Source organism: Lampris incognitus, chromosome 15 (genome assembly GCF_029633865.1).
Source record: "Lampris incognitus isolate fLamInc1 chromosome 15, fLamInc1.hap2, whole genome shotgun sequence".
NCBI lineage: Eukaryota > Metazoa > Chordata > Actinopteri > Lampriformes > Lampridae > Lampris > Lampris incognitus.
This window is the reverse complement of record NC_079225.1, coordinates 14,308,987-14,331,275: the sequence shown is the minus strand read 5'-3', so window position 1 is coordinate 14,331,275 and position 22,289 is coordinate 14,308,987. Positions and strand designations below refer to the sequence as shown.

Here is a 22,289-nt window from a genome sequence, read left to right as displayed (position 1 = left end):
CTAATTTTTAGCCTCGACACATATGGACTCTTCAATTGGAACAGTGCTCACCTGAGACTCATCCCTGCACCTGTCCCAGTGTCGCCCGGGCCGCTCCTACGACATTCGGTCGTGTGCACGCATGAGCGACTCAGCGCTGCACAGGCTAGCCGTGTCGAGTGCTCAGTTCACAGGATGCAGCCCTAGCCCATATAAGCACCTGTGTGCGCACACACACATACAGGAACTCGACTCAGTCCCATAACACACACACACACACATGTGGAGATGTAATGGTTTTCAGTACGTCTCGGAGGAGTTTTGTTCCTCATCACATTTTCTTTCTATACGTCTTATAGATGGATCCATGTCATTTTGTTATCCCGTTTCAACGTTACATCCTTCTCGCACCAAGGTGTGCGACTCATTTTTTTTCGTCTACATGAGGATGGTGGTCTCGTGGCTCGGGTCCCGGGCTGTTCCGGTGGCGTCTGGACACTGCTTGGCGGCCTCCTCGTCACATTCTTCATAGGATTTATAATTCCATTATAATTCTGCTATCCTCTTTCAATGTTGCATTGTGTAAACACAACATCCACTGGACGTTGTCCGCGTTGGGAGAGAGATCCCTGAGGTTTCTTGATGGAAAGCCCCCTGAGGCACATTTGTAATATTGGGCTGTACAAATAAAATTGGCTTGACTCCTCCTCTACCATGAGATCTCTGCACCGGTCAGTAGACAACCGAGCGAAAAGCCACAATGCTTCCTGGTGCTGGCCGACGAACTCTGCCACGACATTAATTTGCAAGGGTGTGGTGGCTACCTTTTGAATCGTTAAACAGATTTCCAGCGAAAAGATTTTGAAATACATATTTTAGATGAAAGACCTTATACATATATAATCCAGTGAGTCAAGTAAATTCTTCATGAGACAGTACTGTCTCAAAGAATTTACTTGAAATCGCTGGATTATTTCGCTCATTTGTTGAGCACTTTCCCTAATATTGTTTCTTTAAAAAAAAAATATATATATATATATATATATATATAAAAATAAAACTCCCCAAGTTTTTACCACAAGGCTGAAATTGTAGTTTGTCAACAGCAGCTCTGACAGGCTGAACATACTACTTTTATTTCAGACTATTGTGCGTGTTGGAATGAAGCGTCCCATAGGCCCGCCATACTCCTCTTGTCACAGGTGCAATTATACACAGGATTTGTCAGCTGTGCCCTGGAAAGCTTTGGGGAAAAAAACAAATGCAAATACAAAAGATTTAGGACAAACATCTCAGTAGGGCTGCACAATAACGAAATCATTTATCATCTTTTCAGTGGGTATTGTGTTGGGGTGACGTTGGGATAAAATAATAATCCAAGAGAAACCGCCGCCAAAAATTTCTCACAACATGAGGTCTGGAATATCTGAGGCAGTATTATTTGAAAACCAATTGTGGTTTTATATTATACCTTACCAAAAGGTTCAATGTGACAAACCTCGGTGATTCCTCTATGTGGTATTTATGCATATATAAGCAGATAACGCCGCACACCAGTTAAAATCCCCCGTGATGATCGTAATAGATTTAGGGGTGCATGATCTCAGTGAGTCGGTAGTGGCCGATAACTGCTTAAAATGGGTTATCTATATCGGGACATATATCAGTCATGCCTGATATGATGATGCATCGATTATGTGCCGAGGCGACGACAGGCAGTGATGGAAAGACACGTCGTGCTGTGGCCTACAAACACATGTAGGACCTCTCGGTAGTCACAAAACCCTGTGTTCCTTTGAGGCGACAGTGATAGTCACATTTTACAGAGAAGCTTGTAAGGACTGACCTGTTGTAGAAGAAATGCAAGAAAGAAAGATGTTTGAAAGCGTTATGCCAAAATAAAACAAGTGTTTTCTCCATTTAAGTTGAAATAATGTGTGCTCTTCCGCTTCAGTGAACGCAGACACTAAGTAATAAATCAGGACAGGTACCATGATAAATAAAGCAGGGTTTGTTTTTTTTGTTTTTTAAAGACATCTGCACAAAGCATTACAGTTGCAATTTCCTATTAAGACACTGTGTGGTATTGCGGTGAAACAGAAAATACTGGTATCGGCCAAATCAACCATGAAAATGACCAGTTATCAGCAAAAATGTTGTTTTCAGACATCCTTGGATGTTTTCTATAGCCCCATATTTACACAATGAAAATCCTGTTGGACCAAAGACCGGACACCATCAAAACAAACTCTAAAAGGCGACACGGTGGTCCAACGGTTAGCACTGTTGCCTCACAACAAGAAGGTCCTGGGTTCGAACCCCAGACCATCCCAGGTCCTGTGTAGATTTTGCATGTTCTCCCATGTCTGCGTGGGTTTCCTGTGGGTGCTCTGGTTTCCTCCCACCATTAAAAAGACATGCATGTTAGAGTTGATACTCCTGTCTGTGCCCCTGAGCAAGGCAGTGGAAAGAAGAACTGGAGTTGGCCCCTGGTCGCTGCAGCTGCCCACTGCAACAGGATGGTTAAATGCAGAGAACACACACATTGTAACCTGTGCAATAACAAAATAAAATGGCCTTCTTCTTTCCAAATGTCTCTGACCCGCCTGCTGCTTTGGCCTGTTCATGCGGTCCTCCCACGTCCACACCAAACACATCAGCACACCATCATGAATGATAATGGAACAGCAGGCCTTTGCTGTAGTTACTGGGTTAGCCACATAGACAGACTGGCCATCAGTAAGAAATGCCAGTAGGCCGGGTGCTCTGTGGGCCGCTCCAGCAGCCCTTTTTTTCTCGAGCAGCGCCTTATACAAAAACGAGAGCGAGAGAAATACGTCATCGGACGACCTTGATTATGCACCAGCCCACGTCCTCAATACACCCACTACCACGTTTGGCACTCAGGCCCACCCAGATTGCGAGCAGCCCCCTCCTCTTCCACTCTGCACATCCCGTTGCGCACATTGGACAGAGGAGCAGAGGCCTACTTTCCACTAGCTAGCTAGCTGCCTTTAAGATGAAAACCATGGCGAAACAAAGCAGTTCGCCACAGAAAGACAGGAGGAGCTGGAGGAAGAGAATTCAGCTCAAGTTCAGTCATCATTCTCAACCCAGACACCTACTCCCACGCCAGTTAGTAAGTGCCGAGTAGTAACGACACGTACGTGGCTAATCCAGGCCTTTCCCCGTCAGCAGCTGTACCGTTGAAAGTCTCTTTTCAACCGTCAGTCAGATAAAAACTGGCATCAGTGATGACATAGACTGAAATCTTTGTCCCTGCTCTCCTACTTAAGAACTGAGTGAATATTTGGACTATAACAAAATAGTTTCAACACCAAGCCCCATCGTCTCCTGCTGTAATCATCAAAAGTAGACCAATTTACAATTTGGGGCTGTAGTAGCCTATTGCCCATTATTCTGCATTGGGTATAGTTTTTGTTGGGTGCACAATTATGCTGATCTTGTGTGTGTGAGAGATTTATGTGGCCGCAGTACCAGGCTATGTTCAAGGGTCATCTTTAACATTACCGAGCATGTTGGTGCACCTCTATCCATACACCTAATTAATGATGCTCTTGCGTCTGTCAGCGGTTTGTGTGTGTGTGTGTGTGAGAGAGAGAGAGAATATGTGGCTGCAAAAGGTGCTTTCAAGCAGTGGTGACTAAGGCTGTTTAGGGGTCAGGGGTGTAAAAATAGAAAACAGACCCCTATGTGTTGGGTCACCAGCGTGCACAAAGTCATGATCCATTTGTGGTGAAACGGTTACAAACCCTGGTTAAGATTAAAATAATCTTATTATGCAAGTATAACTACTGCATCTCTGTTATAAAACACAGGGGACTATTGACTATTTAACCCTTTATTTCACAAAGACACACATGATGATGTCAGTGAGCTGTATATTGAGGAGTTTAGTCAGGGCGGCGGTATCAGTAGAGTTCTTTTGGTCATGTGTATGTAGGTATCAGTAACCTCGTTTGGGTCGGCTGGGATGTCCCCGTTAATGGACAGCAGCAGCAGATCTGAGAGCCTGCCTTCCCCACATCTGTTCCCGAGCTGGGTCTTGATCAGTTCCAGTTTAGAGAACGGCCGGTCTACTGAAGCGGTTGCACGCCATTAATGCACTGGATCATATTTTGTCGCACCCTGAGGGCACTTTATCTATCACAGGGGAAACCAAGAGGGCACTTTTGGGGCGTTTCCCCCCTCCAAACATGGGGGTACCACCAGTGCTTTCAAGGGTGCCGACACTGGGAGACAGAAGATAATGGACACACACGAGCAACCTTGCAGACCCTTGGAAACAGCGAACCAGACAACGCTGATGGTGTTTAACAGGCGCTGTTGAGGTCAATCTGAACGTAAACACGCTTCCCCACTCCCTTTACCCCTCCAACCACACACACACACACACACACACACACACACACACACACACACACACACCAGGAGGAGAGGTCAGCAGGTGCACGAGCCGAACAAGGGGAAAATGAAATAGCTGTTGAATAAAACATGCCTCCTGTACATCGACTAACAGGCCATCTTATAAAAGCTTAAAATGGCTCAAGGTTGTGCGCGATTCGTCTGAAGACAAACTGGAGCAATCTGTTTGATGTCTATGATTCATTCACTGCAGGGGACCAAACCACAGCGCCGCGGACGTTTACTGCCATAATCAACAGACCGGCAATCAATGGGTGTGAAAAAAAAAACTGCATCAAAAGTGAGCCAACTTCTGTCAGGCAGAACCTGATAAAAAAAAAAAAATGATGTGTTAAGAACTCAAGTGTGGCAAGAAATTATAGATCCAGTTGTAAACTTTGCAATAAAAATGTGTGCGACACTGCAGCACTGAGCAAGACGCTTTCAGATTCAGTATAATCAAATGGGGAAAGCCTCTGCGGACCGCAAAAGAAATGGAAAAGACCTTGTTTATCTTACTGATGTATTTTCATGGGACTTCTTTCTGGGGTTGACGGAGGCGCGTCTCACACTGGCACAGCAGGAGAGTGAAAAACAACTTCTCTGCAGAAGCGACGCTAGAAATCTATAAATAAACCCCCGAGTTCTCCGTTTGGACACCCCGACTCTGCTGCTTAAGCAAAAAATTATTGGCAACACTGTTTGTTCATCTGTCTCCTCTCGCCAACCACACCACCCCCATCTCGTCAGCCCAAGGAGCGATTATGAAGGCCAGAACCGGGAGACCCCGGGTAGTCGCGTCAGCGCCCTGAAGCCAGAGTCACTGCCTCACTTGTGGTCAGCACAGCATCTTCCCGCCCCCCCTACGGCCATTTGCGTTCCACGTGCTGTTTACCGACTGAGGCAGCTCGGAAGAGTGGGGTAAATGGCCAAGTACAATTGGGGAGAAAAGGGGGGGAGGGGATTCCAAAGAGTTCATCCATTTAAAAAAAAAAAACATTTTGTCTCGCTTTCTACATGCAACACAACGCGCAACCCACCTAATGGCTGCGTTTAAAGACGGTCTCTTGCACATGCGATTAAATCAGATACAATTCATTTGTCGATGCATTAAGGGTACTCTAGCTGTGCCGTAAATTTGTGCAATTATTCCATAATCTGTTAATCTTTTCGTTGTATGCCATCATGTCATTACATAACAGAGTTCTGTATAGGATGCCGTCTGTTGTCCCTGTATGAGAACAGGAAGGGACAAAGCCCAACACCCCCCATTGGGCTCTATACACCGGGTACACGACAGCTATAGCGACACTATGCCGCGTTTCCCGTCTCGCCTCCAGTTCTACAGTACATTTGTGCACTGCAAGTTTATACAGTTGGATAAGGCGTTTCGAGACTGCCTTGTGAATTTGGGCAACACAAATAAATTTGACAAAGATGATGAACATGATATGTTTGTGCATACTTCCGAGCACCACCTCGTGTCAATAGGTCCCGCACCAGCCGAGTCATTTGCAGAACACAAGTGACACTTCAGCTCATTTGACAAAACTCGCAGAGGAGCGATTTCCCCCAGGCCATCATTAGCCCATTAGTTAATTAGCTGACTGCATCAGATGATGGAGAGGCATGACCCCTCTTGCTGCTGACATCAGCCCCGATGTAAACACGAGGACACCGCTACGTCGGGTCACCGCAGCGAGTCCTTTCACCGGAGACCGCTGGGTCACACGCGACACCATTATGCTGCCCTTGCACCCGGGGCCCCGTTAGAGCAAGAGGGCCATTGTTGGTGCACGCAGCTTGGTCTGAAATCACAGATCTGTTCTGCCCTAGCCCATCCTGCCTGCCCGCTGCCTATATATTTAGCCTGGATAACTTAAAACCTCACCAAACAGACGCACTTTATCACCTCATACTGTACAGCCACACACAGGTCACTCACATTGCTATGCAAGCACTTTAATGTACACGGTTACATGCACATGAAAGCTCACGCCTACCTTTGAGGTACACACTCTCAGAGTAAAGCCCCATCACACCACACGGCCAAATGTGGAGAAGTGCCGCAGTAGCTGGAATGTTTAAAGAGGCGTATTTGCTGGACCAGAAGACTGCTGGTTCAGTAACCTAAAGGGGACACTGCTGTGAAACGTATGCATTCATCTGTATGAAAAGAGCAATAGGTAAAAAAAAAGAAAAAAAGGGGGGGGCGCTCTCCCCTGGGTAACATATGGCTCTGAAACAGAAGGGCAGGAACATTAACTACCTCCACACCGTAGGAGATCCGTTATTGGCGTGCTCAGCGCTACACGCCTTTGTATAACGCAGTTAGCATTTTTAGCCTTTTCGCATGAGCACATGCCGTTGCTGCAGTACTACACGCCGCAAAGCAGCTGGATGGATTTGAACTTGATCAGTTACAGAAGGCAACGACTCCCGAGGCCGGCGAGCGAGAGCGGCGCACGAAACGAGTTCACGCGTTACCGAGGATTGTGCGCGTTGAACCGTCGAGCCCGACACAACGCGCGCTTTTTGCAGGTGCTTGGGCATGCACTTTCCTCTCCGCTGCATTGTCCCAACGCTGGCATGCGAGCGAGAAGCAGAGCAAGGTCAGTTTCCATTATGCAGAGCAGCATAATCCCTTCTTGTGTAATTCCCCCCCCCCCCCTTTTAAAAGCCTCCTCCTGGCGCTCCCTGGAGTTGACAAACCTGCGTAAGCATACGAGGCGAGGCTTCTTTACCTCACAATCCCACTAAAGCGGACACATCTGGACGCCGCTCTAAACTCTTACTGTAAATCTCACCTTCGTCCGCGCGGCCTCGCGACACGCAAACCCACCCGGCCGACCTCTCTTCTCAAAACGCAGACGTAGCCGAGGACTCAACTTCCCGCACCTGGAGCGCGATGACCTTTACGGCTTCGGGCCAGAAGTGAGTCACGGTACCCGTTCCCTCAACACCTCTGCTGCTCACACAGAGAGAGAGAGAAAACCCCACAACCCCCCCCCTCTCAAAACAAAACATCTGTACCTCTGCACTCTCGGCCCATGAGCAGATTAGTGTAATGCTGTATCTTAAACCACTATAATGAAATCCCAGCAGATTATTGCTTTGCGCAAAAACCCGGCCACTGAAACCTTTTGCTTTGTTGCTCAGTTGGGCTACGCTGTACCGTCCACTTCCGCCATTCGCCAAGAACGGCAATTACATGGCTGGAGTGGGAGTTCAATATACGGTATTAGCAGCATCCTCATTAGGAGGCAAATCATTCCTCCCACAGAACATTAGCCACAGTATGCTGCCGCCTCCTCGCTTCCCTGTGCCTCCGATTCGCTGGTCCTTAGAAAACGCTGAGGGGTGGGGGGTGGGGGGGGCAAAACAGAGTCCCTCCTTGCCCAGCAGAAAGTCTCCTCTCTGCAAAGTCAGATCATATTCCTCAAATGGCCCGTGAAGCCAATAAAGCATTTCAGCTAAAAAAAAAAGTTGTAGTTTCTTTCGTCCTGCCGTTACCGTGACTTGAGCGAGCACGTGAACCGGTTCCCGTCAACACGGGATTGCTCAAGGAGAAATAAATCTCTGCACACGTTGTCACCGGGGGGGGGGGGGGGGCGCAGGGGAGGCATGACTGCTATCGCATGTGATGGATAAAGTGTTGGGGGCGACGCCACAGTTCTGGATGGATCAGAAGAAAAAAACCCCAACATTTTGTGATTAACCGGATATTAAAGCCACGTCCGGAGGGAAAAGGGGAGGGGTGGGGGGTTGGTATGGTGTTTTCCAGAAGTTATTGCTGAACCACCAATAAAATTGTTACTTATAACGAACGGCCTGCTCGCCAGCACAGGTCTCGGCACGACGAAACGAGCATCGGCACCTCGTGAATCCAGAAAAGGTTTCTCTCGCTGTGGACACAAGTAATGACGAGGGATCGGGGAGGGACCGAAGTGGGGCGAGTAGGAATCCCACAAACACTGGTCTAATTAAGCGAAGCTTTGCATGTACTCAGCATAAAAAAAAAACCACACAATTCTCATCCATCCAGCCGGACGCCGCGCCCGGAGCCAGCTTTACCCCGGCCCCCCGGGGGCCCCAGGCCTGGCACTACTGCTGGGGAACGTTAGCCAGTTATCTAAAAACAACAGAAAGGCAAAAATGGACAAATAATGACAAATGCATGGACCCATAAAGTTAAAAAAATAAGGACAAATAATGACAAACGCATGGAACCATGAGGTAAAACGTGCTCACGGCTACGGTGCGTTCCTCTACACGTCAACTCCGCTCACCCGACGCATAAAGACGGGCAGCGCGGTTAGTCACCTCCGCAATCATTTGTGGTGGCCATGTTGTGCATTTTTGCTATACAAACCAATGCGTTTTGGTCCACGGCTTTTTCTTAAGTACGGATTTCAAGGCTGTAACGCAACATCCCTGCGTCCACATATGCATGTGTGCAGTGTCAGTGGGGCCATCGTCACACTACAATAGGGGGTATGAAAAAAAGCCTTCTTGCCGGTTCACCCCCACCAGGCCGAACAATGGTGGATACGGACTGGAGAAATGAAGTGTAACAGTCTGGCGCCTCCAGCGAGGAAGACTGTGTGTGTGTGTGTGTGTGTGTGTGTGTGTATATATATATATATAGAGAGAGAGAGAGAGAGAGCTGATGAGTGTGTGATGCGCGACACAGGCTTGTACTGCTATGAATTCAAGTTTTTTTCCCCTACATCTATACATATATTAGTATACATATAAAAAGAAGTAATCCTTGAGATTAGGTGGAAGACTTGGAGTACATAATCTGAACTGGCCCTCGTTTCAATAAAACCCCAATGCGACCCTTTGACAAAATGTTTTAAAGTATTTCAGATACTGGATATCTAAAATACATACTTCAGAACAAGTTTCAGTCAAGCTCAGGTGACCCCAAAAAAACCATTCAGATAACGTTTGGAATGAAAAAGTTGTTAGCTTGAATATACCCCCCCCCTGCCCCCCCCAATTGTAGCCAGCCAATTACCCCACTCTTCAAAGCCATCCCGGTGACTGCTCCACCCCTCCCCCTGCTGATCCAAGGAGGGCTGCAGACTACCACATGCCTCCTCCGATACATGTGGGGTCGCCAGCTGCTTCTTTTCACCTGACAGTGAGGAGTTTCACCAGGGGGACGTAGCGCGTGGGAGGATCACGCTATTCCCCCCAGCCCCCCCCCCCCCGAACAGGCACCCTGACCGACCAGAGGAGGCGCTAGTGCAGCGTCCAAGACATACCCACAGCCGGCTTCCCACCCGCAGACAGGGCCAATTGTGTCTGTAGGGACGCCCGACCAAGCCGGAGGTAACACGGGGACTAGACCCGGCGATCCCCGTGTCGGTAGGCAGTGGAACAGACTGCCACGCCACCCCGGACGCCCCTAGTTTGAATATATAAGCATGTGACCCCCCCCCCCCCCAAGTGTCTGCAGACTGTCAGCCTTCCTGTTCACAGTGACCTGACTTACGGCTACACAACATGATGTTATTGGGACTTTTGTTGGGAGTCGTATTTAAGTATCACTCCCTCTTGTTGTGGCAAACCACAACTAACTTGGGACTTGTGTAATCAGTAAATTGTGTTGTTTGGGTTATTATTCCTCCAAGGGCATCGAGGTCCACCGATGGCCAACCGTGATGTTGGAAGGCTCAGAACCAGCGGGAAAGTGCTTTCACTGGTTTGTGGACCAGTTCGGTGGCACCGTCACAACTTTGTGGCAGGAATCAATTTAAAATAACTCCACCCGGCCGAGAATAAAAAATAAAAAAAACCTGCACAAATTTCAACCTCAACCGTTTCCACATTTTCTACCCTGCGTTAACGCTGGTAGAGTGACGTCAACAGCTGACATCATCACATGTAAAACAATGGACTCGGTGTTTTGTTGCGCTTACTTGTTGTACTTATTACAGACCTGTAGCCTCTTCCATCACGTGCACCAATAGAAACCCACCAACAAGAAGAGACCAAGTGTTCATATGAGCACCTTGTATGAACAAACTGTGTCACCGCTGCCATCCTTGCAAAGGAGTGTGTGTGTGTGTGTGTGTGTGTGTGTGTGTGTACTTTGGGGCAACACACGTTTCTGTTGCATCAGTTTAACCGCATTAAGGGGGCGTTTGAAGGTTACATGCATGCATTGTCCAGCACTGGGCCAACAGATGTGATGGGAATGAACTTCGGGAGGTCCATCTGGGTTGGCTCACCTGGCGCTGTGCAGTTCTTTTCCTCCGTTTCGTTGTCTGGCGCCGAGGCCATCAGCCTCCTCCCCCAGTGCTCATGTTGGGGATGGCCCTCCACCAACATCCCGTGGCCTGTCAACACAATGCAGAAGGGGGTGTCTTATCAAACGGCGTGCACAAATCGGAAAAATCAAAACGCAACACGTTGCAAAAGCGGTGGCCGAGGTCCAATTTAAAAATGAAGCTAAAACCTGTCGTCTGCAGAACACAGCTCGCGGCTAGGGCGAACTGGGCCCACCTGAATACAAAAAAAATTGGTCTCAGACTTTGTAGATATATTTTCTGAACAAGTGAATTATGCCACACACTCTCTGAAAAATGCCCGAGAGGAGGAACTGGGTATACAGACTGGGGCTGATGTTTGGCAGGAGGGCCTGAACACGACCTGATCTTGTTCCATTAATGCTCGGCATCGGTTAATCCAGTTCAAGTTGATGCACAGGCGTCACTGTTATAAAAGTGCCCAGAATCTGTCCTACCATTTCCTCTCCGTGATCGATGTAGATCTGCAGAAGGCTCCCTAACCCACCTTTTCTGCACATGCCCCCAACTGAATCATTTTTGGTGCGACATATTCAAGTGGTTCTCTGACCTGTACGGCTGTGTGTTTGAGCCTGATCCAGAGATTGCAGGATTTGGGTTTCCTCTTTCTCTACTAAACCAGTGTCTCCGTGCAAAGCACCACCATGTATGGAATGGTACTCACAAGGAAAGTCATTTTAAGGCTCTGGGAGTCAGATACTGTGCCTCAGTTTTAAACTGAGCTCACTGGTATATTACATATGGAGAGGGTTCAGGATGGCCAGTATAAATACATTTTCTGATACATGGCAGCCATTTCTGGATCACCTCGCTCGGTACGACACTGAACCTGACCAGCCACTAAATACACAGCGTGCCGTCCACCTCTCTCACTGAGTGCTAAGATGTGCTGTGCTGGCGACGCAGCAGTGTAATCCATTATTTTCCTTAAATACACCCTGTTTCTTTGTTGTCCTTTGTTTCTTTTCTTTTTTTATTGATATGGGTTTCTGTTTTCTGTACTGCACAGAGGAAAATCCCAGAAAGTGTCGTTAAAAAAATGAAACACCCCCCCCCCCCTTTCTCCCCAGTTGTACCCGGTCAATTACCCCACTCTTCCAAGCCGCCCCGGTCGCTGCTCCACCCCCTCTGCCATATGCATGCAGACTACCACATGCCTCCTCCCATACATGTGGAGTCACCAGCCGCCGCTTTTCACCCGACAGTGAGGAATTTCATCAGGGGGCCGTAGCGCGTGGGAGGATCCCGCCGTTCCCCCTCCCCCCTGAACAGGCGCCCTGACCGACCAGAGGAGACGCTAGTGCAGCGATCAGGACACATACCCACATCTGGCTTCCCACCCGCAGACGCGGCTAATTGTGTCTGTAGGGACGCCCGACCAAGCCGGAGGCAACACGGGGATTCGAACCGGGATCCCTGTGTCCACTACGCCCCAAAATGAAACTAAAACCTGTCATTTCCAGAATACATCTTGCAGCTGTGGTGAACCTCCTTAACATCTATTTGACCTAATAACCAGTTCATGCATGCAGCACATGAATCTAATAATTTTGAAAAAATAAAAATAAATAAAAGCCCCCTAACGAGGTTATTTTTGTAATCCCTTAAAAGTTTCCATGTTGGATGTGGAAAAGCAGTAACAGAAAACCCCACTGTGCCATTATTAAACACTACAGTTGTGTTTTAATGAAGTGCTCTTAAAGCCTCCATGATGCGGACATGAAATCCGCAGCCCCCAAATCTAGCTCGGGAAAGAACGGCGGGGAGAATTTCCAGAGGATTTTCCGGAGGAATGAAAAGTAAATGAGTTTGATTTCTGTCCACTCGGTGTAAAAGGACTCGAAAGGGGCCTACGCTACAGAAAAACAGCTTTTCTTTTGCATACAAACGCTACAACCGCTGAGCCTTTAAACAAGGGGGGACCGGAGCAGACGACGTCCGCTCAGCAGCTCTGCTTCGACACGGCAGTCCGATTCTGTCCGGGCCGAGATGATTTAAGACCCAACGGGCTGATCTGACTTCAGCTTCACACTCAGACCCAACAGTCAGCGGCTACCCTTGCACCAACAAATTAAGCGGGGAAAAAAACGACTTATTTTTCAACCGTCGACATTAGTGTCCTTTTAAATCAGAGCAACTTTGTGCCGTTCAAGTGTATGGAAGCAATTTTTCATAGAGACTGATTTTTAAAAAGCCCAAAACTGTCAACACACGAACTCAAGGCCACTGGCCCCTCAGTGTCGACCGGAGTTTTCATAGCATGACCTGCAACTAACTCAGCCATTTTAATACAGCGAGCTCGTGTCAGGGAGTCATCTGGGGAAAAAAAATTTAAATGTGTACATGCATTATCCTAACAGGGAGTCCCCATCCCCACCAGCCGGGCGGTGCACAGCATGCAGCTATGAAACACTCCATGATGCCGACACACTTTCAGAAGCTAGTGCTGGGCGACATGGACAACAAGCACAGTAATCACAGCGAATTGCACACAATCACAGTATCCGCTTACATGTGCAAAAACACCATGTTTAGGAGTCCAACTCAAGGCCCCCCCTCTTCCCCCCCCCCAATTATATCTGGCCAATTACCCCACTCTTCCGAGCCGTCTCGGTGGCTGCACCACCGACCCCCTCTTCCGATCCGGGGAGGGCTGCAGACTACCACATGCCTCCTCCGATACACGTGGTGTCGCCAGCCGCTTCTTTTCACCTGACAGTGAGGAGTTTCCCCAGGGGGATGTAGCACGTGGGAGGATCACGCTATTCCCCCGCCCCCCCCCCCCGAAAAGGCGCCCCGACCGACCAGAGGAGAGTCTGGCCAACCGGCTACACGGGCGCCATATTGCCTACCAACTGGTAGGCAGTCTCATGCGCGCGCGAGTCAAAATCGCGCTCACTTCCTGATCTCTCAAGCTGCACTTTAAAAAAGCGGAAACGGAGACGGGGTGGGGTTCTCAGACACGGTGGGCGTGGCTATGGTGCGGTAGGCGTGACAAACGCCGCGGCGGACATGATGGAAAGGACGCGTCAAGCGGGTATGTTTCGAGTGTTGAGCGGCGTCGAAGTCAGCGTGAGTGAACTGGACGGCGCTGGTGATATACTAGATATACCTATAACATGTTGTGCGGATCCAGGGGGCCCACCCGGGCCGTTTAAAATGTTTCCCCCCCAAACGACATCACAATGGAGAACATATTGGCCTAGAGGCTTCTGATTGGTTCTGACCAGGATATAGGTCGGTATACGTCATCAGCAGGAGCACAAGGATGGCAATACGTTACATTCGCCCACGGGTATTTGTTTACGCTTTGCTTTCGCCCGACTACTGTTGATAACGTATAAGCGTTTCTCAACCGGGGGTCCGCGGACCCCTAGTGGTCAGTGGTGTAATTGCAAGGGGTCCGTGAAAATAAAATATCTTTTAAAAAAAAAAAGATCCTATGACATTTATAGAAATAGGATTATTTTACTCAAATGTGACTGAGACCTTTATCTACCTAAACTATAAAGGGTAACAGGACTTTTTTCTCTAATTACATCTGTTTCACAAGTGTAATTTATTGTATTTTAATAAGAGATCTCGCTCCCGTTTGCATTGTTAAAAGATACCGAATACATATTCTGTTTTGTTACATATATCTGAAAGTTACTGCATACATATTCTGTTTTGTTACATATATCTGAAAGTTACTGCAGAAGAATTCTGTTTTGTTAACTATATCTAAGTTACAACTGAAAGCTCTTATTTTTGCCCCAAAGAGTGAATAAATGCTATAATGCAATTTCTACTGTTTCTATCAAATTGCAACCCCCCTCCCCCAAGATCAGGTGGAGGGGTCCTCAGGGTAGATCAAAAATACGCAGGGGGTCCAGGACCCCAAAAAGGTTGAGAACCACTGCCGTATAGAGATCGATACTCCGAAGGTCTGGGTTTGTTTCTCGGTCTTCCCAAGGTCGTGTGTTTCTTTGTCACAATAAAAGGTCTCTAAATTTAAAGGCAAAGTTCGTGATTTTTGAAATGACTTGCAGGTAGGGCGCGAGTCGTCCACAAATAGCAGTTAGCCAGCACTAAGTGTACATTCGGGCGACTAATATGTGTGATGCACAGATACAGAAAGTTTGACAGCCGGAGTGTGTCGTTTCTGAAAATAAAGGCGTGTTAAATTTAATGTTACAAAGTTGGCTTCGTGGCTAATGCGATTGCTGGACTCCCGTCACAAAATGCAAGGTCGTCCAAAATAGCCCAGATTCCCCCTCCAAAATAATTTATGGCAGGGAGGATTCCAAAAGTCCCACCCCCCACCACACACACACTTTAGGCCTCTGACAGAAGCTCTGATGTAATATCACAGGTTGCTTCATTTATTTAATATACAAACATATTTTCAAAAACCAAGATCATGCAGGCTCAGGCCTGTCACTCAATCCATCCCACATGACGATCTGACACCGTTTACATGTGCCTGATTTCTGTCAACGGTCATACGTGGCTCGGATGTGCTATACAGCCGATTTCCACACACCAATACCTTACAGACTGTCGGGTTGCTCTAGAACAGTGGTTCTCAACCTTCTTGGGGTCCTGGACCCCCTGCGTATTTTTGATCTACCCTGAGGACCCCTCCACCTGATCTTGGGGGAGGGGGTTGCAATTTGATAGAAACAGTAGAAACTGCATTTTAAATTGCATTACAGCATTTATTCACTCTTTGGGGCAAAAATAAGAGCTTTCAGTTGTAACTTAGATATAGTTAACAAAACAGAATTCTTATGCAGTAACTTTCAGATATATGTAACAAAACAGAATATGTATTCAGTAACTTTCAGATATATGTAACAAAACAGAAATTGTATTCAGTAACTTTCAGATATATGTAACAACAGAATTTTTATGCAGTAACTTAACAATGCAAACGGGAGCGAGATCTCTTATTAAAATACAATAAATTACACTTGTGAAACAGATGTAATTAGAGAAAAAAGTCCCGTTACCCTTTATAGTTTAGGTAGATAAAAGGTCTCAGTCACATCTGAGTAAAATAATCCTATTTCTATAAATGTCATAGGATCTTTTTTTAAAGATATTTTATTTTCACGGACCCCTTGCAGTTACACCACGGACCCCCGGTTGAGAAACACTGCTCTAGAAGTTAGTTTATATAAAATCTTAAAACACTGAAACGAACTCACCGAGCACAAGTAGGAATAAGCTGAGGGGAGGGGGCAGCCCTGCCTGCGAATCTTCACGGTCCAAACTGCCCTCCTTCGTGCATCCTGTGGAAATCGATGCATCATACGACCTCGTCCCGGCCGAACGGGACAGCCCCAAGCCGCACAACACACCATTTCTCCTCCAACTGCCACAAACCGGCGAGAAATGGGCCGAAAACGCGGGGAAACTCATTGAAACGTCGCGATGAGAGAACCGGACGTTGGTAGTCAACATGGCGCCCGTCCAGCACGTGACAGGCTCTCAGCCAATCGCAGCGCGTGTTGCAAAGATCAAAGGATGGCCAGCTTCTCTAGCCACGGCGCCAGGACACACCCACATCCGGCTTCCCGCCCACAGACGCAGCCAACGGTGTGTCTGTAGGGACGCTCGACCAACGACTCCGTTTTAGTACAGCATGATACCAAAAACCCAAAACAAATTCTCAAAACTACCACAGATGTGTTTAGGCCTCCCTTTGTAGGAGATTTCAGGTTATAGATCATTAAACTTACGAAACTAAATTGGGTTTCACGATATGCTAGGATCTCTAAATGTCGCCTCTACAGAAATGGTCCTATTGAATCCCTGCCCTGCCTGAAGCCCAGACTCGTTTGTGTCCCGCGTCAATGTGCAGCTTTCCCTGATTGGTTGGGCCCACACAACTGCGTGGTAGCTTAAACTCCAATTTCCAGATGGCATTTCCCCCCTAAAAGGTCTCTGCCAGCTCAACCACAACATAGTAAAGACTATATGGCCCGTTTCCGTACGTCGATGTTAAAATATGCCCACCAAACCTTTTCCACTCCAGTATAATGAAGCCATCGCACACTGGACACAGATTGTGTACAGGCCCACCTCGCTCCGCTCCGCTCTGAAGGCCAGATGCCCTGCAGCCAAACCTCACACCCGCTGCTCAGCGCCTCCTCCTGACCACACTCAATCCACCGTCTGCTGTCGCCCAGAAGGCCATTTTATACAAGACACGCCCAACGCGTGTCAGTGGCACAAGACAAAGATGTCTCAAACGAAGGACAGATTTGAGTGTACAGTAGAGTTCATGACATTACACGGTGGCAGTTTTAGCAATGAAATCTCCAACAAAGTGGCTCCACCCAGTCGGTCTAAAAACAGGTCTTCGTCACCCTTTACAAACATCCTCTAAAACTGCATGTTGTCGTTCACGCTGTCGGCACCGACTGGCAGATATTGTTGGCGTTGTAACAGGAGCACCATCGATTTTGTCAGATCATGTCTATGGGGACTACCAGCTACGGCTTGATATGGTCGTCTTGTCCCTGCTGCTAGGCCAATATCACAGCACAGTGCATTTAGGCGAGCTGAAGGTCTTGATCAAGAACACGTCATCAATTTGGAGCCTAAATATATACCATCGACATGCAAAGCTTTAGTGACAGAGAACATCAAGTGACCACATGATTTCGGCCCATCTTTGCAAGATGTTTTTATACCTTTGTGCAGCATTCCTACAAAATGATGCCAAGGTGAAATTTCGGATAACTGCAGTGCCTAAACTTGGAAGGTTACACAAACTGCAGCCGGTGCTAGACTAGTCTGCTGCCTGGGAGCAGAAAAAGAAATTAGCAAAAAGGAGCTGAGGGAGACGGGAGAGGGTAGAGGTAGCACAATGGTAAATGTCTTCCTCCGGCTGTGTCCGATCAGCTCGGGAGAGATATGGACCAAGGACGACCATCAATCTAAGCCACTTCGTGTGCCATGAGCATGGTGTCTGTGTACGAGCTGACCCTCTCTGATGGCCTCCCACTGCCACCCCCCCCCCAACATTGCTTGCACAGTCTGCCACCCTCCCATTTCAATCTCCCTGAACCGTCACAATCAGTCTACTGCAACCAACCTGTCAAATATGTACCCCCCCGCCCAACACACACCTGTTCATATTCTGTGCATGTCCATCAGTGCACATATGCCCAATCAGTATACAGGATAAAATGCCATAACCCACCTCAACCTTCTGTACAGAGATGCAACCCACGAGTCATACATCAAATCCCATCCATCTGGACCATTCAGCACAGTGCTGCCACCCACCCCCACCGTGGCTGCTATTCTGTCAAGTAGGTGTCAGAGAGGGGGACAGTTCTTACCACGAGATGATAATTGTGTGTATGCCTACTCCGATGGGCTCAGTTAGAGCAGTGTTTCTCAACCCAGTCCTCAAGGAACTCCTATCCTGCAGATTTTCATTGTAACCCTGCATAGGTAGCCCTGCTTGTACCTTACTCGACCAATCATCTCGCAGCACTTAATTATGCAAGGTGTGCAACATCTGACACAATTCATTGCTGATTGGTTGAATAACTACAAACAGGTACCTATTCAGGGTTGCAAAGAAAATATGCAGGGTAGGGGGTCCTTGAGGACTGGGTTGAGAAACACTGAGTTAGAGGACTCTGATTATAGTGGGCAGCTGGCCTCAAGAGGTCCATGCCTTCCATTTCTCTCGGATCAAAAGGCCACCACCGGCACCCACCGCTGCCGGACAGACCGTCCATCACAGCAGGAATTCACCTTGTATGTCCCGTGTCAAATACCGTCGCATGGTGACAACTGCAGTGGGGGTCAGCCGGACGCCATTAAAAACGAAACGAAAAGCAAGGCATTGCTGACCAGAGGGGGCTGAGCACGGGTCCCAGAGCCCGCCTTCGCAGATAAGATTTACGCTGGCCTGTATGATATCATCCCAGAATAATCTTTTAAGCCTCTTGTTGTTTTTAATGTAATTAATAAAACTCCCAATACATCCGACAGGGACATACAGGCCACGGCGTTGGTGATTTACAGCCGATTTCGGCTCGCTCGCCCCCCCCCCCCACTAAGTGGATGCAGATGGGGCAGATCTCTCAGCCAGGGTTTGGGGTTGGGGCCAGGGGGTTAAAAGCTCTTCCGAGGACGGCACAGATTTTGTCTTTATTCGTCCATACGTGACCACAGAATCGTGTGCTTTCCCCAATGGCAAGGCTGGCCTTTTTGTTGTGCCGTCCAAGTTGACGCTTAAAAAGCACGCCGGTACTAATTAAGAGGCTATGACGCGTCTAAATAAAGTCGCGATTTTAATGATCAGACGGATACCCATCGGTACGTCCGGCTTAATTGTCTAGGTCATCGGATTACGTAACGACGTGAAACAAGTAGGGGTGCTCCGCGTGGCAGTGCGCATGTGCACCCAGGGAAAGCGTTTTGACGTCTGCGCACGGGAGCGCACGTTCTTGTGAGTATGCGGGGCTGAGGGCATGTCACTCACTCACTCTCTCTCTCTCTCACACACACACACACACACACACACCAAAATGCATCGGGTTGTAGTAGCGCGCAAGCTCCCCTGTTTATTCGCCCCAAATGCTCGATGGCACGTCTCGACCCCCACGCGGGAACCATAGAACGTGACGCTCGCGTGCGATTATGAGGTGATCCGGTGCGCAATAGTGTGTGTTGTGGGGGGCAGGGGGGTGTGATGATGATGCTCGGCACACAAAAAAAAAACTGTTTCGCTAGAGAGAACAGCCCCATAATCCACACACCCGAGCGACGAGGCGGCACGTCAGCCAGCACGACGGGGACGCTGAGGAGGAGGAGGAGGAGGCGCGCGGGTGCGTGTGCGATCGCGCGTGCTTTCTTACATTTCAAAACGTGCCGTCGCCGCCACCGCGCGCATACTGCGGCATACGGACAAACACGCAGACTCGTAACATGCACTGGAATGTGTGCGTGTGTGTATATACATATATATATATATATATATATATATATAATATATATATATATATATATATATATATATCATCGATACCGTCTCAAAATAACAGTTATACATCTGAGTTTCGTCCTGAGTGTGATGGGCCAGAATCCTTACATTCGTTGCAATTTGATGTCAATTACAGACTCCCCCCCCCCCCCCCAAAGAACCAAATCGATCCATCTCATATAAGCATTTTGGACAGCCGAGCATTGCGGTGCGTGTCAAACTTTGCGCCGAGGTTAAAAAGAAACCAGCCCTCCCTCCCTCCCCCCCCCCCTCCGCCGTGCCCGTCTGCCGGGACGACGGACAAGATCTCGAGGCTGCACGATTACACTGCAGAATTCTCCGCGTGTCACTCCGTCCTCCATCATGCCCCGCGTTTCTCAGCAGTTGCTGGCTCCCCCCCGCCCCTCCACCACCACCACCACATCGACCACTCACCTGTCTTTGTCAGCAGCGCTGACATGCTCCACGCCACCAGCAGCACGCTGCAGATGAAGCACACCTGCACGGAAAGCATCTCCCTCCGCTTGCGAACTTTGAACAGCGTGGCTACGGTCGTCTCTTTAGAAGCGCTCGTTTTCTCGTCCTGGGCCATGCTGGCGGCTCGGCCGGCGGCCACTTTTCGTCCTTGCCCGACTGCGGACGGGAGAGAGAGAGAGAGAGCGAGAGAGAGCGAGAGACCGGAGAAAGTGCCCCCCCCTCTTTTCGCCTCCTCACAACTAGACTAGACTCGGGACGCGGTCCTCATTCCGAGCGGCCGGGACACAATAAACGAGGGAGGTAAACACTAAGCGGACAGCCTTGTCGCCGCCGCCGCCGAGACGACCCGCGTCCGTGCAGAAGCTGCCGGCCGGCCGGCTGGCTGGATGGCTGGCTGGCTGGCTGGCTGGGGGGGGGGGGGGGTCAGACGGCGGAACCGGTCTGGCAGAGACACAAAAAGCCAAACAAACGACAAGGGGCGTGCGGGTCTTACTGCTCGCTCTTCACTCAATTTCGCGATTTTCCAAAATCCCGGATTCCGTCCGCCTGGGAATGTCAGCGAACAGACTTCCACGGCATCACGCGAGGGGGGGGGCGGGGGGGAAGAGAGAGAATTCCGGGGTCGTCCCGAGAAAAGCCTGGTGTTACGGTTCCCCCTTGGTGCGCCTTCTCCGCCCTGACTTCCGCGCGAGGTGTGTAACGAGCCAATTTCCCGTCTCGAATGCGAAAATTGTAGGACCGCGCGCGGGGCGGCGCGCCGCACGCACCTGCGCTGACGCTCGGTAGCCTATTAAGCGAGACCAATCTGGACGCGTCAAGGTTAATTGTTCAATTCGGACCGTGGAGTCACGCTCCTCCCTCCCCCACCGCCACATCAAGTCTTCCTCCGCGTGCTGATGGGAGGATCATCCAGTCGCCTCGCGCCAGCTGCGGTCCTGCAGAGCGGCGTGCGTCCGCCGACGGGAAAACGCGTCACCGCCAGCTGCAACTTTTCTTTTTTCTTCTTCTTCTTCTTCTTCTTCTTAATAACGAGCACGTCCGCCCGCACTCGCTCGCAGCAACGCGTGAAACAAGCGGTGGCGCACCTTGAATCCCGCAGAGCCGAACCTCCGATCACTCCCCCCCCCCCCGCGGAGCCCTGCGCGGCACACTTGCGCGTCGCCGTCGAGACCGAGTGCAGGTTTGGACCGAGCGGCGCGGCAAAGCCCCGCACATGCAATCGGAGGCAACCATCAGAATCCCGCTGCTGTTATGAAACCATACCCCAACGAGTTTCCCGCCCTGTTTAATAACTGGCCTCCAGCGGCACCCCGTGCACCCCCCAAATCGTTGATATTATACCTCCCAGCTCACATAACTGCAGTTTGGCCAATCTGCCGTCACGGCTTTAAAAGGTTTTGCGGAGGTCGCAAAGGCTGCGCAGGACTCTGTAGTTGGCTTTTTGACAGAAGTCCACCAACACACCTCCGCTGTGCAGAGGCGTAGCAGCCGAGTGATGCTCTGCAGAGCTGTCAACGGTGACAGCAGGCTGCTTTATGAATCGTGAGGTCAAAAGTCATCGCTGGGTGCCGAGGCCATCGGTTGTTAGCCGGCGTTGCCTTGAGTCCTCGCCCCATGAGAGTCCAGTTCGCTGAAGGCTGTTCCCGAGCGTGAATTATGTTGACAGCGCTCAACGTGTCAGTCATATTACAGTACCTTGGAAATAACATGTGCAGCATGCATGCAAGCTTTGTAAATTGCACCGCACACAAGTCAATATGGAGTGCAAGGTGTCAATCATGTCGGCCTCCTGCAACATGCAGGCTCCGGTGTGTAAATTTCATGGTTGCAAATAAGCTTCTCTATAAATATAGCGATCTCTCCACACCTGCCTCCATCTGAACTTCTTTACTGTTGATTTTTGCATAGTGTAAGGGAGAGGATGTGTCAGAGATGAACATTTGAACCACTTTGTCGTGACGTCTGAATTGATTTGAGTTGCCGGTACTGGCTCCGTCCGACTCCTTCACGCAGATCTTGTCTGCAGTGAGCAGAGGCCACCTCTGGCAACCAGCTGCATTCATAAACTGCACATGTAAGAATGAACTCACTTC

General features: G+C 49.1%; 1 protein-coding gene across 1 annotated transcript in view; it reads right to left on the bottom strand.

The window, feature by feature from the left end:
* The window catches only part of slc24a4b (solute carrier family 24 member 4b), a 38,680-nt gene extending 18,402 nt beyond the window's left edge, over positions 1-20,278 (bottom strand). The window contains exons 1-2 of the mRNA XM_056294782.1: positions 20,155-20,278; positions 10,647-10,754 (exon numbers count right to left, since the gene is read on the bottom strand). Coding sequence (XP_056150757.1) covers positions 10,647-10,754; positions 20,155-20,233 — 187 coding nt within the window. The 5' untranslated portion in view covers positions 20,234-20,278. The remainder of the gene's footprint in view (positions 1-10,646; positions 10,755-20,154) is intronic.
* Positions 20,279-22,289: the final 2,011 nt, after the last annotated feature.